At 39.2% G+C, this 21,575-nt stretch overlaps 3 protein-coding genes across 3 annotated transcripts in view; 2 read left to right on the top strand and 1 right to left on the bottom strand.

Moving 5' to 3' along the window:
* The window catches only part of LOC140140823 (uncharacterized), a 42,498-nt gene extending 23,146 nt beyond the window's left edge, over positions 1 to 19,352 (bottom strand). Inside the window, exon 1 of the mRNA XM_072162578.1 lies at positions 19,163 to 19,352. The gene's annotated coding sequence lies outside the window, so the exon portion shown is untranslated. The remainder of the gene's footprint in view (positions 1 to 19,162) is intronic.
* LOC140140813 (E3 ubiquitin-protein ligase TRIM56-like) lies at positions 4,461 to 7,900 on the top strand. The gene has a single exon (XM_072162568.1). It carries the CDS (start codon positions 4,598 to 4,600, stop codon positions 6,242 to 6,244), a length of 1,647 nt encoding a protein of 548 aa, XP_072018669.1. The 5' UTR covers positions 4,461 to 4,597; the 3' UTR covers positions 6,245 to 7,900.
* LOC140140811 (E3 ubiquitin-protein ligase TRIM56-like) lies at positions 11,176 to 15,775 on the top strand. The gene is made up of 2 exons (XM_072162566.1): positions 11,176 to 13,231; positions 13,321 to 15,775. Exon 1 carries the CDS (start codon positions 11,442 to 11,444, stop codon positions 12,678 to 12,680), a length of 1,239 nt encoding a protein of 412 aa, XP_072018667.1. The 5' UTR covers positions 11,176 to 11,441; the 3' UTR covers positions 12,681 to 13,231; positions 13,321 to 15,775.
* Positions 19,353 to 21,575: the final 2,223 nt, after the last annotated feature.

The raw sequence follows: 21,575 nt of genomic DNA, 5'->3' as shown, positions 1-21,575 counted from the left end.
ATGCGACTCATTCCCCTTGATCATGTCACATATATACAAATGAAAAACCAGCAAAGATTTATTACTTTATGGAGGTGTAACTCTAAATATTTACAAGTTGGGTACAGATGTATACAGCCTGGTATTAAATAAACAAAAATGTAATTATTTTTGTTGCTTGTGACCAGGGGGGCACTTGAAAAAAAAACCACACTGTATGCATGTGTTTCCCCACAAAGAAGTGAAAGTTAAATATCAAAAGTAAAGGGGCGATCCTGTATAAACAGTGATCAGAGTGACCATCTCTCTTTCATTGGCGACTGGGCCAGACTCCTCCATGTAATGTTGCTATAGGGGGATCGCTACATCTCCTCCACAGCGAGTCTGTTACCTTCCCAGCATTTAAGAATGCCGGTACCCATTTATACACCTGGGTGGAGAGGAGTAATTGAGATAAGGTGCCTTACTCAAGGGTACAACACTATGGCGTTGCCGGGGCTCGAACCCGCAACCTTCCGATTATGAGTCGGAGTCCGTTCCGCTCAGCCACTGTGTTCTCAATAAGTGAATGAAACCCCAAAAAAGCGAATGATTCAAAGTGGCTCCCTCTCTCTATTTGTCTGTGTGGTCAGACAAGTCACTTGTGTTGTCTGTTTAGTACTTACTCCAGGCACTTACTCTGGGGTTTAAAATACATTGATTTCCAATAAAAAGGTAGCTTTTTGATCACGGTTAACTTCTTTTTTCACATTTTGGGGTAAATGTGTTCTAAAATGATTTTTCACAGCAAAGTTGTTGTTTGGGGGAAAATTTTGGTGTAGGTGTAAAGATAAAACTTGTTAAGGGGTAAAGGGTTGTGAGCGTAGACTACTTGCAATCACTGGGTAATATCATTTTGGTTCACTTTTTAGGACAGCCAGTCATCAGGGTTAAAGGGGTGGGGTCCAGGGCTGTCAACTCTCACGCATTGGCCGTGAGTCTCACGCATTGGGTCAGAATGAGTAGAAAATGAGTAAAATCTCACGCATCGTCATGAATAATTTGTTGTTCCTAACCCCCCCCCCCTTTCACATTCTCGAGCATCAATAATCATGGTACAAAATGAACATTGGAGTCGGCAAATCCCAGTACGCCTCTGTCTCACGCCAAGCAATTCCAAAAAGTTGACAGCCCTGGTGTGGTCCAGTTTTTTCATATTCGGTTTTCTATCTGAAAAAACTTTTTGTTTGTAAGAATATTTTGTGTCAACTTTTCAAAAGTGTTTTCTGAATGTTAATAAAACATTTTATATCCATTTTATAACCCAACATTTAAATGTTGCCTGTAAAATGTAAGACTGTAGAAGGTATTGTATTTACCATGCACTCTCCCGGGGGGGCCACTGGTCATTGACAAGGGGGTATCATGCGTGGCCACGAAGTTTCGAATAGCACCCTAAACAAGTATTTACGAGGTCTGAAAATGCACCCCTAAACAAGTATGACAAGTGCAATTTCATACCCTAAATAAGTATTGACATTATTTTTGCCCCCATTAGAAGCAAGTAAATCAGTCATATTTTGACTCTAAAACCCTTCATGATAACTGGGAAAATACAAATTCAAAAGTTCATAATTTTTACCCTTTATTACATACTACATTTGTCTCAAAGGACCCTAAACACTGATTTATTGTACAAGATATACCCTTTTTCTCAAATTTCCTTGTTTTAGATACCCTATTCACGATACTTAAGTACAGTGCCTGATCATGAAAAAAGACCCTTTTTACTTGAATCTTTGGCCACGCATGATACCCCCTGGTCTATGACCAGTGGCCCCCCTGGGTGCACTCTAAATCTTACAATTATTTGTACTTGACCAACAGGGCCAGCCTAGAAGAGCACATGCCATTTACTAACTCCAAATGCCAAGAAGGTATATGACCCCCTGGGTGGTGAGTGACAAATGAAAGTGAAAAAAAGTAAAGAATATCATGAATAAAACATTTTCACCACCCAGGCATTGGCGTACGCAGGGGGGGTGTTACGGGTGTGAAACACCCCCCTTGTGTCTGTCCAAAAAAAAATAAAAAATGGGGAGAAAAGGCAAAGAAAGAGAAAGGGAGAGAGAGGGGGGAGGGGGAAGAGGAGAGGAGGGAGATGAGTAAGGCATGACATATTATCAAATTATCATAGGCCTATAGATGCCTTAACTATTCCCACACAAATTTTTCTAACCCCTTTACCCGGTATTGACCGGCAACGTATACGTAAATGTGTCGATTAATGTTAACACCCCCACACACACACCCCCCCACCCCCCCACCCCCACACCCCCACACACATCATCATCATCATGCAGTCACACCTCTACCCTGGCAACGTCACGTGCGTAAAGGTTTTAATTGTTAATTGACATGGATATAGGGCCTACATGTTAACACCAACACCTCCACATCGTCACACCCCACATCCTACCCCCGGACCCTACCCCGGCAACGTACGTACGTACGCCTAAAGGTTTTAATTGTGCAAATTGAGTTTGGGCCCTTTTTTCTGTTTGAAGCAATGATTTAAATAGTGTAAAAATTATGCACCAAATGGCTTCAATCGGACCTTCATTTTGCACATTTTTCCAACTTCTTCATGGACCATTATTTCACCAATTTTGGGCTTTTTCAAACTAATATTTTACACACTATTAGCGTCTAAATGGTCCACCAAATCGCTTCAATTAGGTCTTCAGTTTGCAAAAGTTTCTTAATGCTGAGGGGGCACATCCCCCCTCAGACACCCCCTTGCATAGTGGATAAAGTATATGTAGCCATTTCGGCTTTTGCTCTCGACATTTACCAATTTGTATTTAACACAAATATAGGCCTACAACTGTAGGCAAGGCTTGTTCACGAAAGGCTTCATGGACCGCCATTTCACAAATTTTCGGCTTTTTCAAACTCAAATTCTACATACTAATCATGCTTATAGTCCCAAAAGGTCCACCAAATCAGGCCTTCATTTTGCAAAAGTTTCTTAATTCTGAGGGGGACATACTCAGACACCCCCCTGCGTAGTGGATAAACAAGCAGCCATTTTTGCTTCTGCTTTCGACATTTACCAAAAATTGTGTTTAACACAATTCATATAGGCCTACAACTGTAAGAAAAACTTGTTCACGAAAGGCTTCATGGATCGTCATTTCACAAATTTTCGGCTTTTTAAAATTAAAATTTTACACACTAATAGTGCCAAAATTGTTCACCAAATCGCTTCAATTAGGTCTTCATTAACCAAAAGTTTCTTAATTCTGAGGGGGCACATCCCCCTCAGACACCCCCTGCATCCCTAATCATGCTAATAGTGCCAAATGGTCAACCAAATTGCTTCAATTAGGTCTTCATTTTGCAAACGTTTCTTAATTCTGAGGGGGGCATATACCTAAAGCCAAGAATTTTCTGCTTTACAAATGCTAAATTCCGCTTTTCTCCGCTTTGTAATTTTAGCACATTTCTGACATAATAAAATTTCACAAGAATCTTGTGACGATCATTGCGATTTGCAAAGTTGGGATGGGTAATTGGGTATCATGGCTGCAATGGGGAGTTGTACGGTAAATTTTTGACGGATTTTACTTTATTTTGATGAATTTTGAAGACTCATTTCATTTAGTATTTTATCCCCTTTTCAATTGTATTTTTTTCCTTTTTCTAGGTCATTTTTGATTATTTTTTTTATTTTTTTCTCAGAAATGCGTTTTCGCTTTACCTCCAATTCGCGATTTTGGCGGAATTTTCTGTATGGAAAATTCTTGGCTTTACATATACCCCCTCAGACAGCCCATGCGTAGTGGATAAACAAGCAGCCATTTTTGCTCCTGCTTTCGACATTTACCAATTTGTGTTTAACACAATTCATAGGCCTACAACTGTATGAAAAACTTGTTCACGAAAAGCTTCATGGATCGTAATTTCACAAATTTTCGGCTTTTTCAAATTGAACTTTTACACACTAATAGTGCCAAAACTGTCCACCAAATCGCTTCAATTCGGTCCTCGTTTTCCAAAAGTTTCTTAATTCTGAGGGGGGCACATCCCCTCAGACACCCCCCTGCGTCGCGCAAGCGCGACGGGATGACCGCTATGCGGCCATTTTTATTGTTTATCATCACACCCCCCTTGAGAAATTCCTGCGTACGCGCATGCACCCAGGATACACATTATAAGACCTGATCAATAGGTCTATTTCACATTAAAAATCTTAAAGACTATAGGATATTAGGGAAAATCCATAAGACTTGACTCAGTTAAGAAGACATTTTTGTTATGAAATTCTTTGGTTTGTGAGAGCTGGGCAAATAAAATTGCAGATATTTTCCTCCACATAAAAATGGGAATGATGACAACACCCCATTGACAGCCCTGAATGGAGTAATACTGCCCTCGTATGGTATGATTTGGATAGTGTTGACCCCTGTGCTCATCAACATGACCACATGCTTGACCTAGCCCTGCTATTCAACATGTTCAAGTACATGATGACAATGAATATCAATCAATAGCTATCAATAGTGGATGTATAAGCTATATTATGAGTTGATGTGTACATGTAGCCTATATTATTCCAGGACTGATAAGAACCATAATGGCTGCTTTTATATCACATGGGCAAAGAAGAGAAGATTTCAAGGAAGAATTTCTGACTTGTTCCATCTGTGCAGAGTCATATGATAACGATACACATCAAGCTAAATGTCTGCCTTGTTTACATACATACTGTAAAACTTGCCTCCAAACCCATGCTGGACAACGGCCAAAGTTTAACTGCCCTAAATGTCGCTGTATGGTAACTTTACCAGGCGGTACTGTAGACAGTCTACCAAACAACTTCCTTGTGGAGAATTTGAAAGAGTATCGCGATCTTTTCAATGTTGCCATTTTTTGCGGAAGTTGCGATGAAGAGAACCAGGCTGTAGGCTTCTGTCATGATTGTGGCTGTTTTCTCTGCCAGAAATGTATGGATGCACATGAAAGATTGGGACTAAGACTTCAACACAAGCTTTCTTCATTAACAGAACTTCAAGAAAAGAAATGTAATCCTACGACACAGCCACATCAGTGTGAGAAACATTCCAAGCAAGAATTGGTTCTTTTCTGCAAGGAGCTGAACTGTAAAACTCCACTCTGTGCTGTGTGCGGTCTTGTAGAGCACAGAGGTCATGAACTCTTAGATATTACAGCAGCTGTTGATGAGGTGATTGCTGACATACAGCAATCATCAGCGAGAGTGAGCAGCAGAAATGAAGAGCTGGCAGAGAAGCGATCAGCAACTGAAACCTTGCATGGAACTCTCAATTATAATTTTGTCTTGAAACGGACAGCCATACAGGAACATGAACAAAAGCTTATCCAACTGATCAAGCTTCAATGTAACAAGGCGCAGAATCATTTGGACAGTCTTTACCAGACTCAAACAGGTGTCTTATCATCAACTCTGGAGTCTATAGACTCTCTCTCAGCGCAGATGGTAAGTGCCTGTGAATATTCCAAACATGCTTGTGAAACTAGTAATCTGACGCTGATATTTGCTGCACAAGATCAAATCATGTCAAAACTGCATGAGCTTGAAGAGATGGATCTACCTGAGATAACATCAGAGAAGACTGACTTTGTTTTCAAAGATGCACATCATTCAGTCGCAGCAAATATTGAAGATTCACTTCAAAGTCTGTGCGGTATAGAGTTTAAAGAAGATGTTATTGACTGGTCAAATGATGACTCCGATCAACCTCCAGAACATCACAATTGGTACTACAGGGATCAGGATGAAAGAGATGACCAGAATGGTGCAGATCAGACAGAGCCAAGATCTGATGATGAATATGGATTCAGGCCACCGCCAACCATGGGAGAAGCATATGGGTATACTCCATATCATGGGCCATATCATCCATATGGGGGTGCACAATACAGCTATGATCCATATGGGGCTGCACAATATTATCCATATGGGGGTGGACATGAATCGAGAAGTAGTCGGGGTGGCTGGGGTGGAGGTGAACAGAAAAGTGGATGGGGTAGAAGTGACTTAAGAACGTCAGGAGGATCAACATCGTGTGTAAAGCAAGGTAATACATATGCACCCTGGGGCTATACAAGTAATGCACCCCGGGGCTATACAAGTAATGCACCCCGGGGCTATACAAGTAATCAGTATCGTCCTCCTCGTAAGAGGGGTAGCAGGTCCAGAGGGGGCGGAGGTAGAGGTAAATACCACGCATACAAGTCCTAAAAATATTTTCAAATAATATAGGCCCTACATACTTCTTTGATCAAAGTTCTGCATGTATTGTAGGCTACATCGAGGGTTGACAAACAGAAGGCCTTAACTCAAAAAGTGCCTTTTTGAGAAAAATGAGTAAAAATAATATTTTGTATTGAAATGTGACCAAGTATTTTATGATTTTAAGAATCTGTGGGTATTACAGATTATTTTGGTACCAAAATCTCAAAATGGCCAAAAGTGAGTTTTAAGGCCTTCTTTTTGTCAACCCTCGACATGTACAATGTATTATATGTGATATGTTGCAATGATACATGATAAGGCCTAACAAAAAAAAAAAAGGTTTGTCTCAAAGCTTACGCACGCATTTGTAAAATCGCAAAAAACCCGGGTATAAGCCAAGAAATACCAAGTCGGGAATTTAAAAAAAATTGCATTTCGCATTTGTTTTCAAACCATTTGTGAGCTTTGAGACGAACCTTCTGCAAGTTCTGTATGTACCGTAACCACCCGGGTATAAGCCTACCTTCAGGTAAAAGCCCACCCCCTATTTTCAAAAACATTCTGGGAACAAGGGTGCACTCGGCTATAAGCCCAGTACTATCTAAGGGGGTGGGCTTATACCCAAGTGGTCACGGTATGTACATGTATGTACCACAATCTGAGCATCAACCTTCAAAAGCATGCAAAATTGCCTTAAATTTGGTATCAAATTAAGTAGGAATGAAACATATATTGTGTGCTAAACGAAATTCAGATTATATTTTGTGACGCAAAATACCCATATTTAATATTTTCATTCCAAGATTTATCTGTTAAGATATGATGTACATGTACCATACCCTGTGCAAAGTATACATTTTCTGAAGGGGAATTTTATGTAGAGTTCAAATCTGATAAGAAATCAAAGGTAGGGGTAGAGGTTTAGTAGTGTTTTTTTTGCCGAAACTTTTAGTCCTGTCACCTTTAGTTACACTACCCCCATACTTTTTTTTAAATGCCATATATTTGGATTCCCTGTTCAATTTCCTTTCAGTAAATGTATACTTTTCATATGGTGGGGTAAATACTTTTAAAGACATGTTGACTTTTTTACGGGAGGCGTAATTAAGCTGGAAAAGGGCACAAGATGTAATTAGGGGCGAGTTCAAGACGCATGGCCTTTAATATTTTTTTAATTCATAGCTCAACCAATAAATATGGGCTAAATTTTATATCACTATCGGGATGTCCTTTGCCATTATTATGATGGTTACTGTAAAAGTAGAAATTTTTGCATGCAGATATTTTCGCAATTTTATAGTTTCAGAAAATGTGTGAGAATTTTCATCTCAGACCTGCCAACCTACCCAAGTCAGAAAGAGAGACATTGAGGCCAAAAACTTGTTTTATACGTGTACACAAACCAGGTACTGACAAATTCAAAGACTTGAGGTGTGCAATACTTTCAGAAAATTCAATGAAGGTTTTGCATGTTTAAATTGATCACAATAGACTAAAGAGAATGCTATATTCTGTCGGTCGGACATCCGGGCTATCTCTAGTCTCGAGCCCAATCTGCATGAGGCTTGCGTTTTGTTATGAACAACAGAAACCGTCTGTGAAGGAGGCTACATAGCGATGTTGCTGGAGTGACCTTCAATTTCGGAAAAAAGCGATACTCGACCATGGAATTTAATTTTAAGTTTGTCAGTATATAAAGCGGTAAATCAAGTAAGTTTCTTCCACTCTGAAGACTTAGAAACGGTTGTGGGATTCCACTGACTATTTGCGGTCTAAATTTACATAACACCAATGACAGAAATCATCAACAAAAATCGAATCAGGAACTTGTTTTCACTCGAACATCATCAACCGGAAGTGACGTGACACGGACCGACAGAATAGCAAAATTTTAAAGTGAAATTTGCATCATTCTTTGGTGTTCTTACATGTACATTGTACATTTAAATTTGCCATCATTGCAGGACTATCCCTCTTTTTCACTTTGGAAGTTTGGAAAACCCCAAATGAGGGAGAGTCCCTCAAAATGAGGGACAGTTGGCAGGTCCAGCATGGTATCTACATTAATTGCAATGCATCTTTATTGCAAAAGGATATTTTGCGCAAGCTTTTACTTTGGCAATTTAATGTCAACTCGCAATATTCCCGAAAATAAAAGCCTCATGAAAATTTCTACTTTTACAGTAAGACAGCAACCAAGTAAAACCCACTTGAAAAGAAGAAACAAACCTAAAACTATTAAAATACTTATAAGAATAAAACATGAAGTGCTCATAAGTTAACACCAAAGTCTTTTCACCCAGAAAGATACATGTAAGGCCAAAAAATTGTTTGCTTGCCCTCCAACGACCGACCCAAAATTGGCCAAAATCAGAGTCGGCCCTTTTCCATTTTTTTTTTAGACTTTGGTTTCTAATTTTGATGTTTACTTTTTCTGTGTGTAAATTTCATTTCAAAGCTAAATTTGGCCAACAACATTTTATTGAGAAGAAAATCATTACCGTAAACTCATATAACATTTCATAATAAAATTAGTGTCCATTCCTGCATCCATGTTTTCAATAAACTTTGTGCCTTTGGCTGGCTGTAAGTGTTCAGTCACCCTAATTGAATCTACAATGTACATTTCTATGGTGTGTCATATCATACTCATGTATCAATTGATGGTCTGAAGTATTGATTTATCTTTCCACATGACCAATTGCCTAGGCCTATACAGTAGTGTGTCATTAAAAACATATAGATTTGACCAACCCACCCCAAAAATCCCACTGGGGGCAAGCAAACAATTTTTTTGGGCCTAAGATTAAGAGTCTTCCATAGAAGCAACAATTAATGTGTAATGATGTTCCTGTTCAGTATTTAATAATAAGTTTGTACATGTACATGAAAAACACCGAAACATTAAAAAAGTTTGTTGTACAAGGCTAACTGTAATTTACCAAAAAAGTTCATAGTGTTTGTTTAAACTTAAATGAGTTTACAAATACAAAAAAAAATGTTTTTGTGTAAGCATTACAATGTAGATTTAGTTCATGTAAAACAAAATTCACCTTTTCAGGTGATGTACCACAATTTTTATACTCTTTTCAATATAGTCCCAATTTCAGATCAAAAATATGAAAATGGGTATTTGGTATTTGTGCACAATTAAATTTAATTAAAAACATCTATAATTTTGAGATTATGTATTATGTAAACTTTACACCCAGTTTCTGAAAACAAATAAACTTGTTAAATATGAATCAAAGAGAATTATATATTGTACATGTCTCATTACCTGTTTTAATACTATTGGCCGTCACCCGGCCCCCCCAACTCAACACAAAGTTGACAACCATGAGAGTTACCAAATTGCGCGGAAAAGGGGTTATTTTTTTTACCAGTAGCAAGGACCGTGAAATTGGCAAAATACATGTACGGGGTATTTAATTTGAACTGTCTGTGAAATTTGACAGTGATCAGCAAAATATTTAATTTGCACTGTCTGTGAAATTTGGATAAAAGGGGTACTTGAGAAAATCCAGAAATTTTATGTCAATATTTAGTGTCATTGATAAGGGGTGTTTGAAATTTTAATCATTGAACAGGGGTGTTTGAAATTCTGGTCATTGAAAACCACAAAAAAGGGGTTGTTTTTGGCCAAATTTTGTCCTTGATTTTGCATGAAAATGGGGGGGGGGGGGAAATTTGATGAAAATCATTGCAAACAGGGCCTTTGAAAGATTTAGTAACTCTCATGGTTGTCCACTTTTGAGTTGGGGACCGGGCCGTCACTAGACCAGTTAGAATAGGGGTGGATCGCATGGACGGCCTTTTCAGTGCCCACTGAAAGCCTTTTTAGCCAACTGAAATTGTGAAATTGTTGACCCCAAATTTGTTTCGCCTGCAGGGGTGGGGGTGTGGAAACCAAATTATTTTTAATAGTACTTAACAAAATTTGCTAAATTGCAATATAATTGCACCCACTGCAGAAAGGTTGTTGGTACTATGGGTTAGGAGTGGTGCAATAAAAATATGTAGGCTGGGGGGGGGGGACTTAACACAAATGACCATACGGGTATGCTCTACCCCGGGGCTCCACCAGAAAGACCCATGTTTTTGAACAGTGCAAAGACCTGAATTTTACCAAAACAGAACTCTTAAAGACCCTGGATTCTTATAATTTCAGCTCTAAAAGACCCCAAAATTGCTCATTCCTCAAATTGTTTGTTTTTTCCAGGCGATTTTCAACCAGAAACCAAGAAAGACCCTTGATTTCCCGGCTTGAATTTTAGCGTTCGCAGCTCTGAAATTAATCCCCCTTCCAGGCATTTTCCAACCATATGTACCAAGAAAGACTCTTGATTTTGACTGTCTGCATCTCCAAAAGGCCCCCCTTTTTACGGGTCCGCTGTCAGCATACCCACAAAAAATTGATGATATACCCCCCCCCCTCTGTTTTGCACAGCTCCTATACTGGCACTCACTCCTTTAGCTACATGTACACCGCCACTGATCAGAGTTAACTTGAGAGTAAAGGAAATGAGCAAAAAGCATATTTAACATAATTTGATTGTTTCAAATATTATATCATTGGGACAGGGTTCGGGTTTTGCCTGCAAAACCTTTTTTTACCGGGGGGGGGGGTTCTCAAGTTTGGTTTTTGTATGGGTATGTGCTGAGAATTGGAAAGTGGACCTATCAAATATACCAATTTTTCAAGAAATTAAGACCCATTGACATACCAAAATCCCAAAAATGCTACTCATGTTTGCGGCACAACCCGTTTGGTCATTCCCAGGAAAAAACAATACAGATATTAGTTGGATATTTGGTAATATCTGAATATCATCAGTGATCACAATGAAAAGATATCATTTACATAAAATAAACACACACATACACCCCCCCCACGCATAAACCCCACCAGATGGGACCCTGGGGATGTGACCACTTTTAAAGTCTCCCTCTGTTCAGACGAGACAAGAATGATATTAAATGATGACAACAACAGCTCCCTAAAACAAGTGATACTGCCCTCTTGTGGTATGATTGGGATTGTGTTGCCTTATGACCTGACTACATGTACGTGTAAACATAGACATCCATGTAAAATGGTGGATAAGCTGAGCTATAATAATATGATTGCTGATATATAGATCTGATTTATAATATAATCGTGCTCCTTATTGCTCCTTACTGCTCCAGGTCTAAAAAAATCATGGCTACTTCTATATCACATGCACAAAGAAGAGAGGATTTTAAAGAAGAATTTTTGACTTGTTCCATCTGTGCAGAGTCATATGATAATGATACACATCAAGCTAAATGTCTGCCTTGTTTACATACATACTGTAAAACTTGTCTCCAAACCCTTGCTGGTCAGCGGCCAAAGTTTAATTGCCCTAACTGCCGCTATGTGGTAGCTTTACCAGGAGGAACTGTAGACAATCTACCTAATAACTTCCTTGTCGAGAATTTAAAAGAGTATCGTGATATTTTCAGTGTTTCCATGTTTTGTGGTAGCTGTGACGAGGTAGACAACCAAGCAGTAAACTTCTGTCATGATTGTGGCTGCTTCCTCTGTCAAACTTGTGTGGATGCACACAGAAGAATGGCCCCTCTACGATCTCACAAACTCTCTACCATACAAGAGCTACAGGAAAAGAAACGCAAGTTTTCAAATCGCCAACAGGCAACTACAAAATGCCGAAAGCATGATCAAGATTTGCTGTACTTTTGCACGTCCACCATGTGTAGATTTGCTGTTTGTGCAGTGTGCCGTGATGATCATCACGGTCATTATATTATTGATTTGTCAGCAGCTGTAAATGAAATGGCATCTGATATACAGCAGTTATCAGCAAGAATTAGTGACAGAAATCAAGAGCTGGTTGAGAAAAGAGTGTCATTTGAAGCATTACAGAAAAAACGGAAAGAAAATTTTGACAAAATGGAAACAGAAATAGAAGAATCGAAGCAAACACTTCTTATCTTGATTGAAAGCCAATTTAACCAAGCTCACTCCAGTTTGAAAAGGTTGTATCAAGCAGAGACAAATCGTTTAACAAAAAGCATTGAATCGGCCGACTTTCTCTCCGCTAAGATGATCAGTGCATGCGAGTTTGCTAACGAAGCATGTAAACAAATTGGTGAAACAAGTACAAGTACAAACATCCCTGACAGTCATCAGACACAACTTCTAGACTCACAACGACAAATCATGACCAGACTACAAGAGCTAGAAAACACAGAATTACCTGCGTCGTTTTCAGATAAGACTAACTTTACTCTCACTGATGCACACCATACAGCAATGGCACGCATTCAAGACTCCCTGCAGCATTTTTGCGATATAGAGTTGAGGTTACCATCACCACAAATTGACCCCTCCGCTGCTCTATTGAAGTCGGATTACCAGGAAAAGATTTTTCAAACAAGGCAGTCGTTCAAACGGTAGATACCACTGGACAACCAATGACCGCTGGTGGAGCCCACGTTGAGGCTTTAGAAGATGGGAACTTGCTTCAAGTGCTGGACCACAACGATGGAACATACTCATTTGAGTACTACATGTGTTTTGGTCTGCAGGTGTCAGTTAACGGCGTATTGATCAGGCGTGGAGCCAACCTCTTGTTTAGCCGATGTAAGCCAGGTGCAACATGAAATGTGTCCCGTACAATTCAGTCAACGGTGTATTGATCAGGCGTGGAGCCAACCTCTTGTTTAGCCGATGTAAGCCAGGTGCAACATGAAATGTGTCCCGTACAATTCAGTCAACGGTGTATTGATCAGGCGTGGTGCCAACCTCTTGTTTAGCCGATGCAAGCCAGGTGCAACATGAAATGTGTCCCGTACAATTCAGTCAACGGTGTATTGATCAGGCGTGGAGCCAACCTCTTGTTTAGCCGATGCAAGCCAGTTGCAACATGAAATGTGTCCCGTACAATTCAGTCAATGGTGTATTGATCAGGCGTGGAGCCAACCTCTTGTTTAGCCGATGTAAGCCAGGTGCAACATGAAATGTGTCCCGTACAATTCAGTCAACGGTGTATTAATCAGGCGTGGAGCCAAGCTCTTGTTTAGCCGATGCAAGCCAGGTGCAACATGAAATGTGTCCCGTACAATTCAGTCAACGGTGTATTGATCAGGCGTGGAGCCAACCTCTTGTTTAGCCGATGCAAGCCAGGTGCAACATGAAATGTGTCCCGTACAATTCAGTCAACGGTGTATTGATCAGGCGTGGAGCCAACCTCTTGTTTAGCCGATGTAAGCCAGGTGCAACATGAAATGTGTCCCGTACAATTCAGTCAACGGTGTATTGATCAGGCGTGGAGCCAACCTCTTGTTTAGCCGATGTAAGCCAGGTGCAACATGAAATGTGTCCGTACAATTCAGTCAACGGTGTATTGATCAGGCGTGGAGCCAACCTCTTGTTTAGCCGATGTAAGCCAGGTGCAACATGAAATGTGTCCCGTACAATTCAGTCAACGGTGTATTGATCAGGCGTGGAGCCAACCTCTTGTTTAGCCGATGTAAGCCAGGTGCAACATGAAATGTGTCCCGTACAATTCAGTCAACGGTGTATTAATCAGGCGTGGAGCCAAGCTCTTGTTTAGCCGATGCAAGCCAGGTGCAACATGAAATGTGTCCCGTACAATTCAGTCAATGGTGTATTGATCAGGCGTGGAGCCAAGCTCTTGTTTAGCCGATGCAAGCCAGGTGCAACATGAAATGTCATCCTGGACTTTAATAAATATCTAGTTGAGCATAGAACTAGCCCGTTCCACAAACTGCGACGCCTCTCAAAAGTGAGCGTAGCGAAACTGTGACGCCTCTCGAATAGCGAGCGCTTGCGTCGCGGTTTGTGGAACGGGGCTAGTTCTAGTTGAGCATTAATTGATGCCTTTCAATTAACCCAATTTTACTTTTAAACTGTTCCTGTTGCACTATAACTTTAATATATTAACAGTCACTGTCACTAAGACCCTGTTCACATTAGAAAATTTTCTTCTTTCGACAAATCTCGAACAAAGATTAAAAAGGAAAGTGATCAGGTAACAAGTGGCCCTCACCGGCTTTCATAATAGCCGGCCGTTAATAGCTTCGTTACCTTTCATGAAATTGTGCAATGTCTTCGTTCGATCTTCATTCAGCGTAATGTGTACGCATGCTTAATTAGTAAAATCAAGATTGACTTATCTTCGTCGAGTGAAGAAATTTCCTAATGTGAACAGGGTCTAAGATTATACCATATTTAGGGAGTATAGGCCCTACATGTAATACAAGTGGGTAATGGATTTTTTAAATAAATAATATGTTGATAGCATGTTATCTCAACAAGATACATTGTTGCTAAATTTTGTTTTTTCAGATAAAAAATCTTAAATTTTGGACCAAAAACCTTCATTAACCGATTAACACATTCACAAACATGGAAAATGAACATTATCCCAATAAAACTAAAGCAGATTTTGAAATCTTCATTCATTTTGGTCTTATAACAAAATTGAAAAAAGAAATTGGGATCTTGTTGGCGCTTCATGTTATTGTGGCTTAGCTCTTTGATGAAAAGTGTCCTCATCATGCCATTTTTATAGTCTTATTATGTATGACACAACATCCAATGGGGGAGTAACATAAGACATATAAACAAAGTTAAAAACCAGGCGTTTAGAAAATACAATACTTTTCTTTCTCAAGGGATAAAATAAGAGAGAGCTGGTCTCCACTATACTGAGAGCAGGTCTCTTATTTTATCCCTTGAGAAAGAAAAGTTTTGTCTTTTCGAAACGTCGGGTTTTTAACTTTGTTTATACATGTATGTCTTATGTTACTCCCCATTGGATGTTGTGTCATATTTTCCCTGTTTTTAATTTTATCCATTGCTAGTGTAACACTGTTGTATCCTTTTGGATCCATCCTTTGGTTCCCTGCCGGTCAGTTGGAACAGATTTTCCCTGTTTTTATACTTATTATGTATATAAATAAAGATAATATTCCATATAACTTTTAAAGATTGTATTATCACAAGCAGACAATGCCATTTTAACAGAACTGCCATGTGATAGTGTTATTATCTAGTCATTGTCGCATAAGTTTATTGTAAACATAATTATTTCATGTTCAAGTATATATTTTTCCACATGTACTCTGTATGAATACTATTTAAGTTGTATATTTAAATTGATAAATATAATGATGTATATTCATACGTAACGGTAAACGTAAATAGAAAGCAAATTTATACTTCTACGCTAAGTCAACATCTTCAAGTTTGACGTCATCAACATCTGTGACGTCATCGGAGGTGTCCTAGTACATTTGTACTACATCACTAGCAACAACAATCTTCAGAGCAATGACATCCGCTGAAGACACCTGTTGACCCGGTGAAAGCGCTCCGGTGAGTGTACCAAATTTGAGTAGCGTAGAAGTATAAATTTGCTTTCTAAATTTATAAATGTATGGCTCTTCTTGCAGCGCCCCTAGGAAGATCAGTGTTAAAACATTTTATGGGATTACCCTGCTTATAAAGAAAGAATAAATAAATAAATAAATACATCTAGTACATGTATGTTATATAATTTGTTGTGAAAAAATGCAGTCTGTGTAATTTTCTTACAAATTGATGTCAATTTTAATTCTCAAGTCAGAATGATTGACAGTTTGTTTCTATTCATATTTAACCATACCTCTGCAACCTGTCAATCACATGAAAAAGGGGAGGGGATAGCAGCAATATCAAGCTGCAAAACAAGGTTCACAAAATATGTGTCTGTTCACCATGAACCTCTCGCAAAGTCAGCCCTGCGTCAATTTTGTTTGATTTCATATCAAAGGTATGTCCAACAAAGAAGGGAAGAGGCTTACGCATCATGCATTAGAACGTAGAAACCGGGGGTAAATGACCATATGTGGACGTGCCTATTTGGATCATGACACCTTTTTCTTAGCCAATTTTGGAAAATAGCCCAATTTTGCTATCAATTTAGCCAAAATTTTCTGAAAATTTGGTACAAATTTGTAAAAACTAAGAAAATTTGGGTTAAATTTGGCCGAAAATTTTGACTTTTGGTATAAATGAAAAATTGGTATATTGATGGGTCAACTTCCAAATTCTCAGCGGCACACCCCTACCCAAAGCAAACTTGAGTATCTCAAGAGATTCAAACATTACAAACTAGTGCAAAACTTAGATCAAATTTATGCTTTTACCGCAGTATTGGAGGACTCAGGACTATATTTTGGTTCACCTCAAGTTTGGTAGTGACGTTAATGCTTTTTTGTGGTAGTGTGGCTACAAACTGCCCTGTACGTGTGCGTGTACACTCAGAATGTTTAACTCTATGCACATGATTTGATACTGGTGCAAGCGAAATATGCACGCATGTCACAACCGAACTTGAGGTGAACCAAATCGGACTCGGATCCTAAAGACTTGAGGACTCTGCTCTGAGTCCTTCTCAAATCCAGGCGGCGGATGACATGATCGAGCCGGCAACTCGTGAAACCGCCCGGCCGTATGGCATTTTCCAAGATACTCGGTTAGTTTTGTGGGGTTCATTATCGAACCCCAACGGTTTTAACTTGTATTTATATTATTTATCAACATAGGCCTATTTGTTTGTGATATTTCAAGCGTTTTAAAATTTCAAAATAATCCCATTCAATTACACGGTTGACGATGAAAATTTACTGAATTTAGGGACTGCCGTCATACACCACCTGCTCAAATCCAGCAAAATTGGGTCTTCTTAGGTCATTTCCAGTGTAAAACCAAAGGCTTTCAAAAAATTTTAATAGCTAAGAAAAACATAGCAGAGTGACAGTATGTTCACATGTGAATTGTGGTTAGGCCAAAAAAAAAAGATGTTTGCTTGCCCTCAACCGACCGACCCTAATTTTGAAAATCAGAAAAAAGGTTTTTTTTCTATTTACTGTACAAAAGAAAACCGACCCTATTCTTGGAAATTCCTGAAAAAGTTTTTTTTTTTTTCTTTTCAAATTTTTGCATTCTGAAGATGTAAAAAAATGTTGTTTAGAGCTTGTGTTCAACATTTTAATTGTTTTGTAATGTTAGTTGATTAATTTTGACACCAAAATTGTCTGATTTTTCATATTTTGAGCCTTAATTAATACAAACAGTAGAATTTGCTAGTAAGGGTTCACTTCTGGTCCGAGACTAAATACGTTACATTCAAAATGCCTGTTCTAGCCCAAATAAGATAACATCTGGAGCAATGCCGCATGCACTCATGCATTGACATTAGCCAATGTCTATGGGGTGTTCAGAGATTTAGGGGTCGTTGGTCATCAAGCCTGGTCACACCACGGCTGTGTTCATGGTCTTAGACCACAGCTTTGTCTAGTTCTTTCTTAATCTTCTTTCTTTCTTTCTCTTTCTTTCCCTTTTTAGGCCTTTAATGTGAGGTGAGGGCTAAAAAGGCAAATTTGAGATACGTGTATGTGTCTCCGTGATTTAGCGTGCAATCCGTGCATTCATTACCGGTACCATATTCATATGTATAGTCGTTGAGTGGACTTTTCGCTATTCATAAAATCATTGAAAAATCATCTTTTTAAATATTTCTTTGGACAAAAGCTGATGTGTAGAATACAACATGTAAGTTGAGCAATCACAGATGACATGTACATGATACATAGGTGACAGTAGGTTTCTAAAGTGAGTATTTTACTAGATATACTAATGCAAACTTTCAAAAATAAAAGCCTGGAGGCACCCAAAGAGTATGTTCCACGATGTACACGAATTATGTAATTTTTCTAAAGTAGTAGGCTCATGGAATCCTTTGCCATGGCATTGGAAAAAGTTACGTATACATACGCTTTGTACGTTTAGTGAAAATGGCGAAAATCATGAACGGCCCCTTATGTCATGAACCCTAACCATAGACTGGAATATCTGCACTCTGTAAAAGCATTCATTGATGATACGGATGATATTATTTTATGAACAGGTTGTACAGTAATTTGTTACACACAACGCAGCAGGCCAGGAAATTTCCACACACGTCGTCAGGAAAAAATAACATTTTTGTTGGAAAACAGGCTGCACGTTTCTAATCTCTATCCACCAAGTAACCATCATGATGTCGTGGATAGTAGATAGATGTACGCTACAGCACAGGTATATATATCTGCGACATAGGCTAGCTGCACCTGGCCATATACTCGACAATACTCATGTCTGATGTACTGGCAAACTGGTTAATTGCACAGGTGCAAGAAATTTAGTTTAAAATGGGTATGTTCCATGAGTGCTGACCTGGGATGATGACCACGAATTATTTTGTAACTGAAAGACCTCCGACCTGTACATTTGTACATAATAGTCCCACACATGTCACTTGTATGACCCACCCTAGGACCCCCGGGGGATGTGCGTCATGGTTGGGTCATTTACCAACCAATTAGTGGCGCAGGGTGCGGTCATTTACTCAATATAATGCGTCACAACATACCCCGAGGGGTGCGTCAGTGTCAGTCACTTTACCTAGGTGCGTCAATGGTTAGGTGCATCAGTGTCAGTCAAAATACCTAAATGGTGAGTCAAATTTGCGTCATGAGGACAGTCATAATTCTTAACATGTGCGTCACAATTTTGACGAGGGCTCAGTCATTGTCGGCAAATGTCCGTCATTGTTTACCCGCACATCTGGGTCATGGTATAGTTAAATCCGACGCACCTTTGTAAAGTGACTCACCACCCCCGGGGGTCATGGGGTGGGTCATACAAGTGACACGTGTATAAGAAGTGATATATATATAGTTTTCAAGAGTGAAAAAAATTAAATCATGATGATGATTGAATTGGTAATTGGAGTTTTCCCTCCAGTTAAAACTCTCTTCTGAGTATTTTGGAGGATCACCAACCAAGTACCAAGTTAAGTATTGAAGTAAGCTTAAAAATGTACTCACTTGGTCAGCCGATATCCGTGGTGCAATGCATCGAACTCAAACTCCAAAACCAACAGCATCAAGGTTTACATGTTGTCTGTACATATCATGTATTAAATATTCAATAAACAATACCTGCAGCAATTTTTAATTAAAAGCAAATATTTGACATATTGACGGATTACAGCGTTATTAGCAACCTTCGCTGCTAAGCCGGAGATGTCAACAAATGATTCTAGTTTTCCTTTCTTCAAAAATAAATTTTGCTTAAATCTCATCACTTAACAATCAAAATATAAACTTTAGATTGTGTTAACGTATAGCTTGTCAATATGTATCAATTTCAATCACCGAAAATTTATATAAGTTCATGAAAATGTTAATAATTTTAGGATTTTCTGTGAATTTTATATTAGAAACACATGCGAATGATTGATTGATTGGCTGGCGATTATAACCTGATAGATGGCGCTATCACCATATTTTTTTTGAGGAAATATTTCCCAGGGTAGGTATGACGCGTGTTTTGTACGTTGTCATTTCAGTAAAAAAAAATTAAGAAAGGAAAAAGAAAACACAAGGTGGTTCAGGACTACTCAAGGGAGTGATCGTTATTTACGACAGGGGGGGTAATGGGCGTTTTGAGGGGGGAATCCGAAATTTTTGGGGTCTTGAGGGGGAACGCGAAATTTTCGTTGAACCAAGAGGGGGAATGTTAAGTTTTAAATAGAGAAATTTGGGAAAACAAGGGGGGAATCCGAAAATTTTGAGCGGACGCGAGGGGGGAACGCAAAATTTTGTGTCGATATTTTTTCCAAAACGCCCATTACCCCCCTGCCGTAAATAACGATCGGTCCCCAAACCAAATGTGTCAATGATTTCATCCAACATCACAGAGACACAGACCGTGTTAATAGGGTCCCAATTTCAGGGTCCTTTGCTAAAATGGGTAGGCTAGTAATGGTACTATCAAATTTTATTATAGAGATATAAACTGGCCTCAAAAAGAAACTTACAATTTTTGACAAGGTCATATCTTAAAATCCTGTACATTAACAAAAATTGCACACAGGATTACTTCAATACTCTACTCTAAACACTGGTCAGTAACCAAACAGTTGTCCAACTGACACAACAGCAAAATGCACTGACATGGAACAGCTTCCCGGACCACATTCACAGCCCAATAATTGGCACCCAACACAAGCAATCTGTGAGTAAATGGAATAGTGTGGAACAAGACCTGTTTCTTGAAGAAAGTGTGTGAAAAGCAGAAGCAGCAATATTCCACTTACTCTTTGGAAATAATCACCTGTGTAAGGATCTTGTATGCATTCTCACAGATTTCTTTTGCTGGGTTCCAATTATTCGCCTGTGAATGTGGTCCCAGAAGCTGTTTTCCGTGTCAATGCATTATACTGTTGTGTCAGTTGGACAACTGCTTGGTTACTGACATGTGTTTAGAGTAGAGTATTGAAGTAATCCTGTGTGTAATTTTTGTTCATTTTTATGGACAGGATTTTAAAATATGACCTTGTGAAAAATAATAAGTTTCTTTTGAGACAGTATACATTGGTTCGCTACAAGTTCGGTAGTACATGTAGGTGCATATTTTGCTGGTCGCAGTATCAAATGGCGCATAATGTTAATCGTACATGAACACGTACAAGGGCGGTTTGTCCGCACACTACCGGACTTGAGGTGAATCAAATATACGAAACTTCTTTTTTGGTCATTTCACCCAGTGGTTTATACCGTCAGTGAAAAGGATCCCATTTTCAAGAGCAGTGATTTATGGGTTGATATTTCATGTGAAATCTCCCCACCCCAAGAAAACAACCGGTTGACTTGGGGATAGGGTTACCCCCTCCTCCAGAAAACAATAGGTTGGTTTGGGGATAGGGTTGGGTGCTGAACTTATATACTTGGACCATTTGCGTCCCTTTCCAATTCCTTGTAATCACAATTGATATCAGAGACCAGGCCAGTGGCAGTGCCAGGAAATTTTTTCAGGGGGGTGCATAAGGGGGAAGTGAATTTCAGGGGACAAAATCAACAAATTTTGTGCAAAATTACCGCAAAAAGTGGAAATTTTTGTAATTTTGGGTTTTTTCTGGGTAGCAAGAGTTCTGACTGGGGGGGGCCATTCCCCCACCCCCATGGCACCGCCACTGGACAAGGCGGATCACATTATACACAGAGAAGAAAGCCCAGTTGCAGGAAGAAATCAGAGTACCCCAGGAAAACTTATGTGAGTATGGACTGGAAACAAAATGCACAATAATTCTTATTTCTCACATAAATTTTGATTGCTTCCAAGACAGGGGGCTTTTCATCCTGTTTACTCTTGGACATCATCAGCCCCAATATCTGGGTGTTGTGCACAATTGGTTTATTCCAGTTGAGATCTATACACCCCTTAGGCTGCGATCAC

The sequence above is a fragment of the Amphiura filiformis genome, chromosome 19 (genome assembly GCF_039555335.1).
Source record: "Amphiura filiformis chromosome 19, Afil_fr2py, whole genome shotgun sequence".
In the NCBI taxonomy this organism is placed as follows: Eukaryota; Metazoa; Echinodermata; class Ophiuroidea; order Amphilepidida; family Amphiuridae; genus Amphiura; species Amphiura filiformis.
This window is presented reverse-complemented; position numbering and strand designations above follow the sequence as displayed.

What these genes read in the sequence shown, in the direction of transcription:
- LOC140140813 (XM_072162568.1), top strand. Translation starts at nt 4,598, where the DNA reads ATGGCTGCTTTTATATCACATGGGCAAAGAAGAGAAGATTTCAAGGAA.
- LOC140140811 (XM_072162566.1), top strand. Translation starts at nt 11,442, where the DNA reads ATGGCTACTTCTATATCACATGCACAAAGAAGAGAGGATTTTAAAGAA.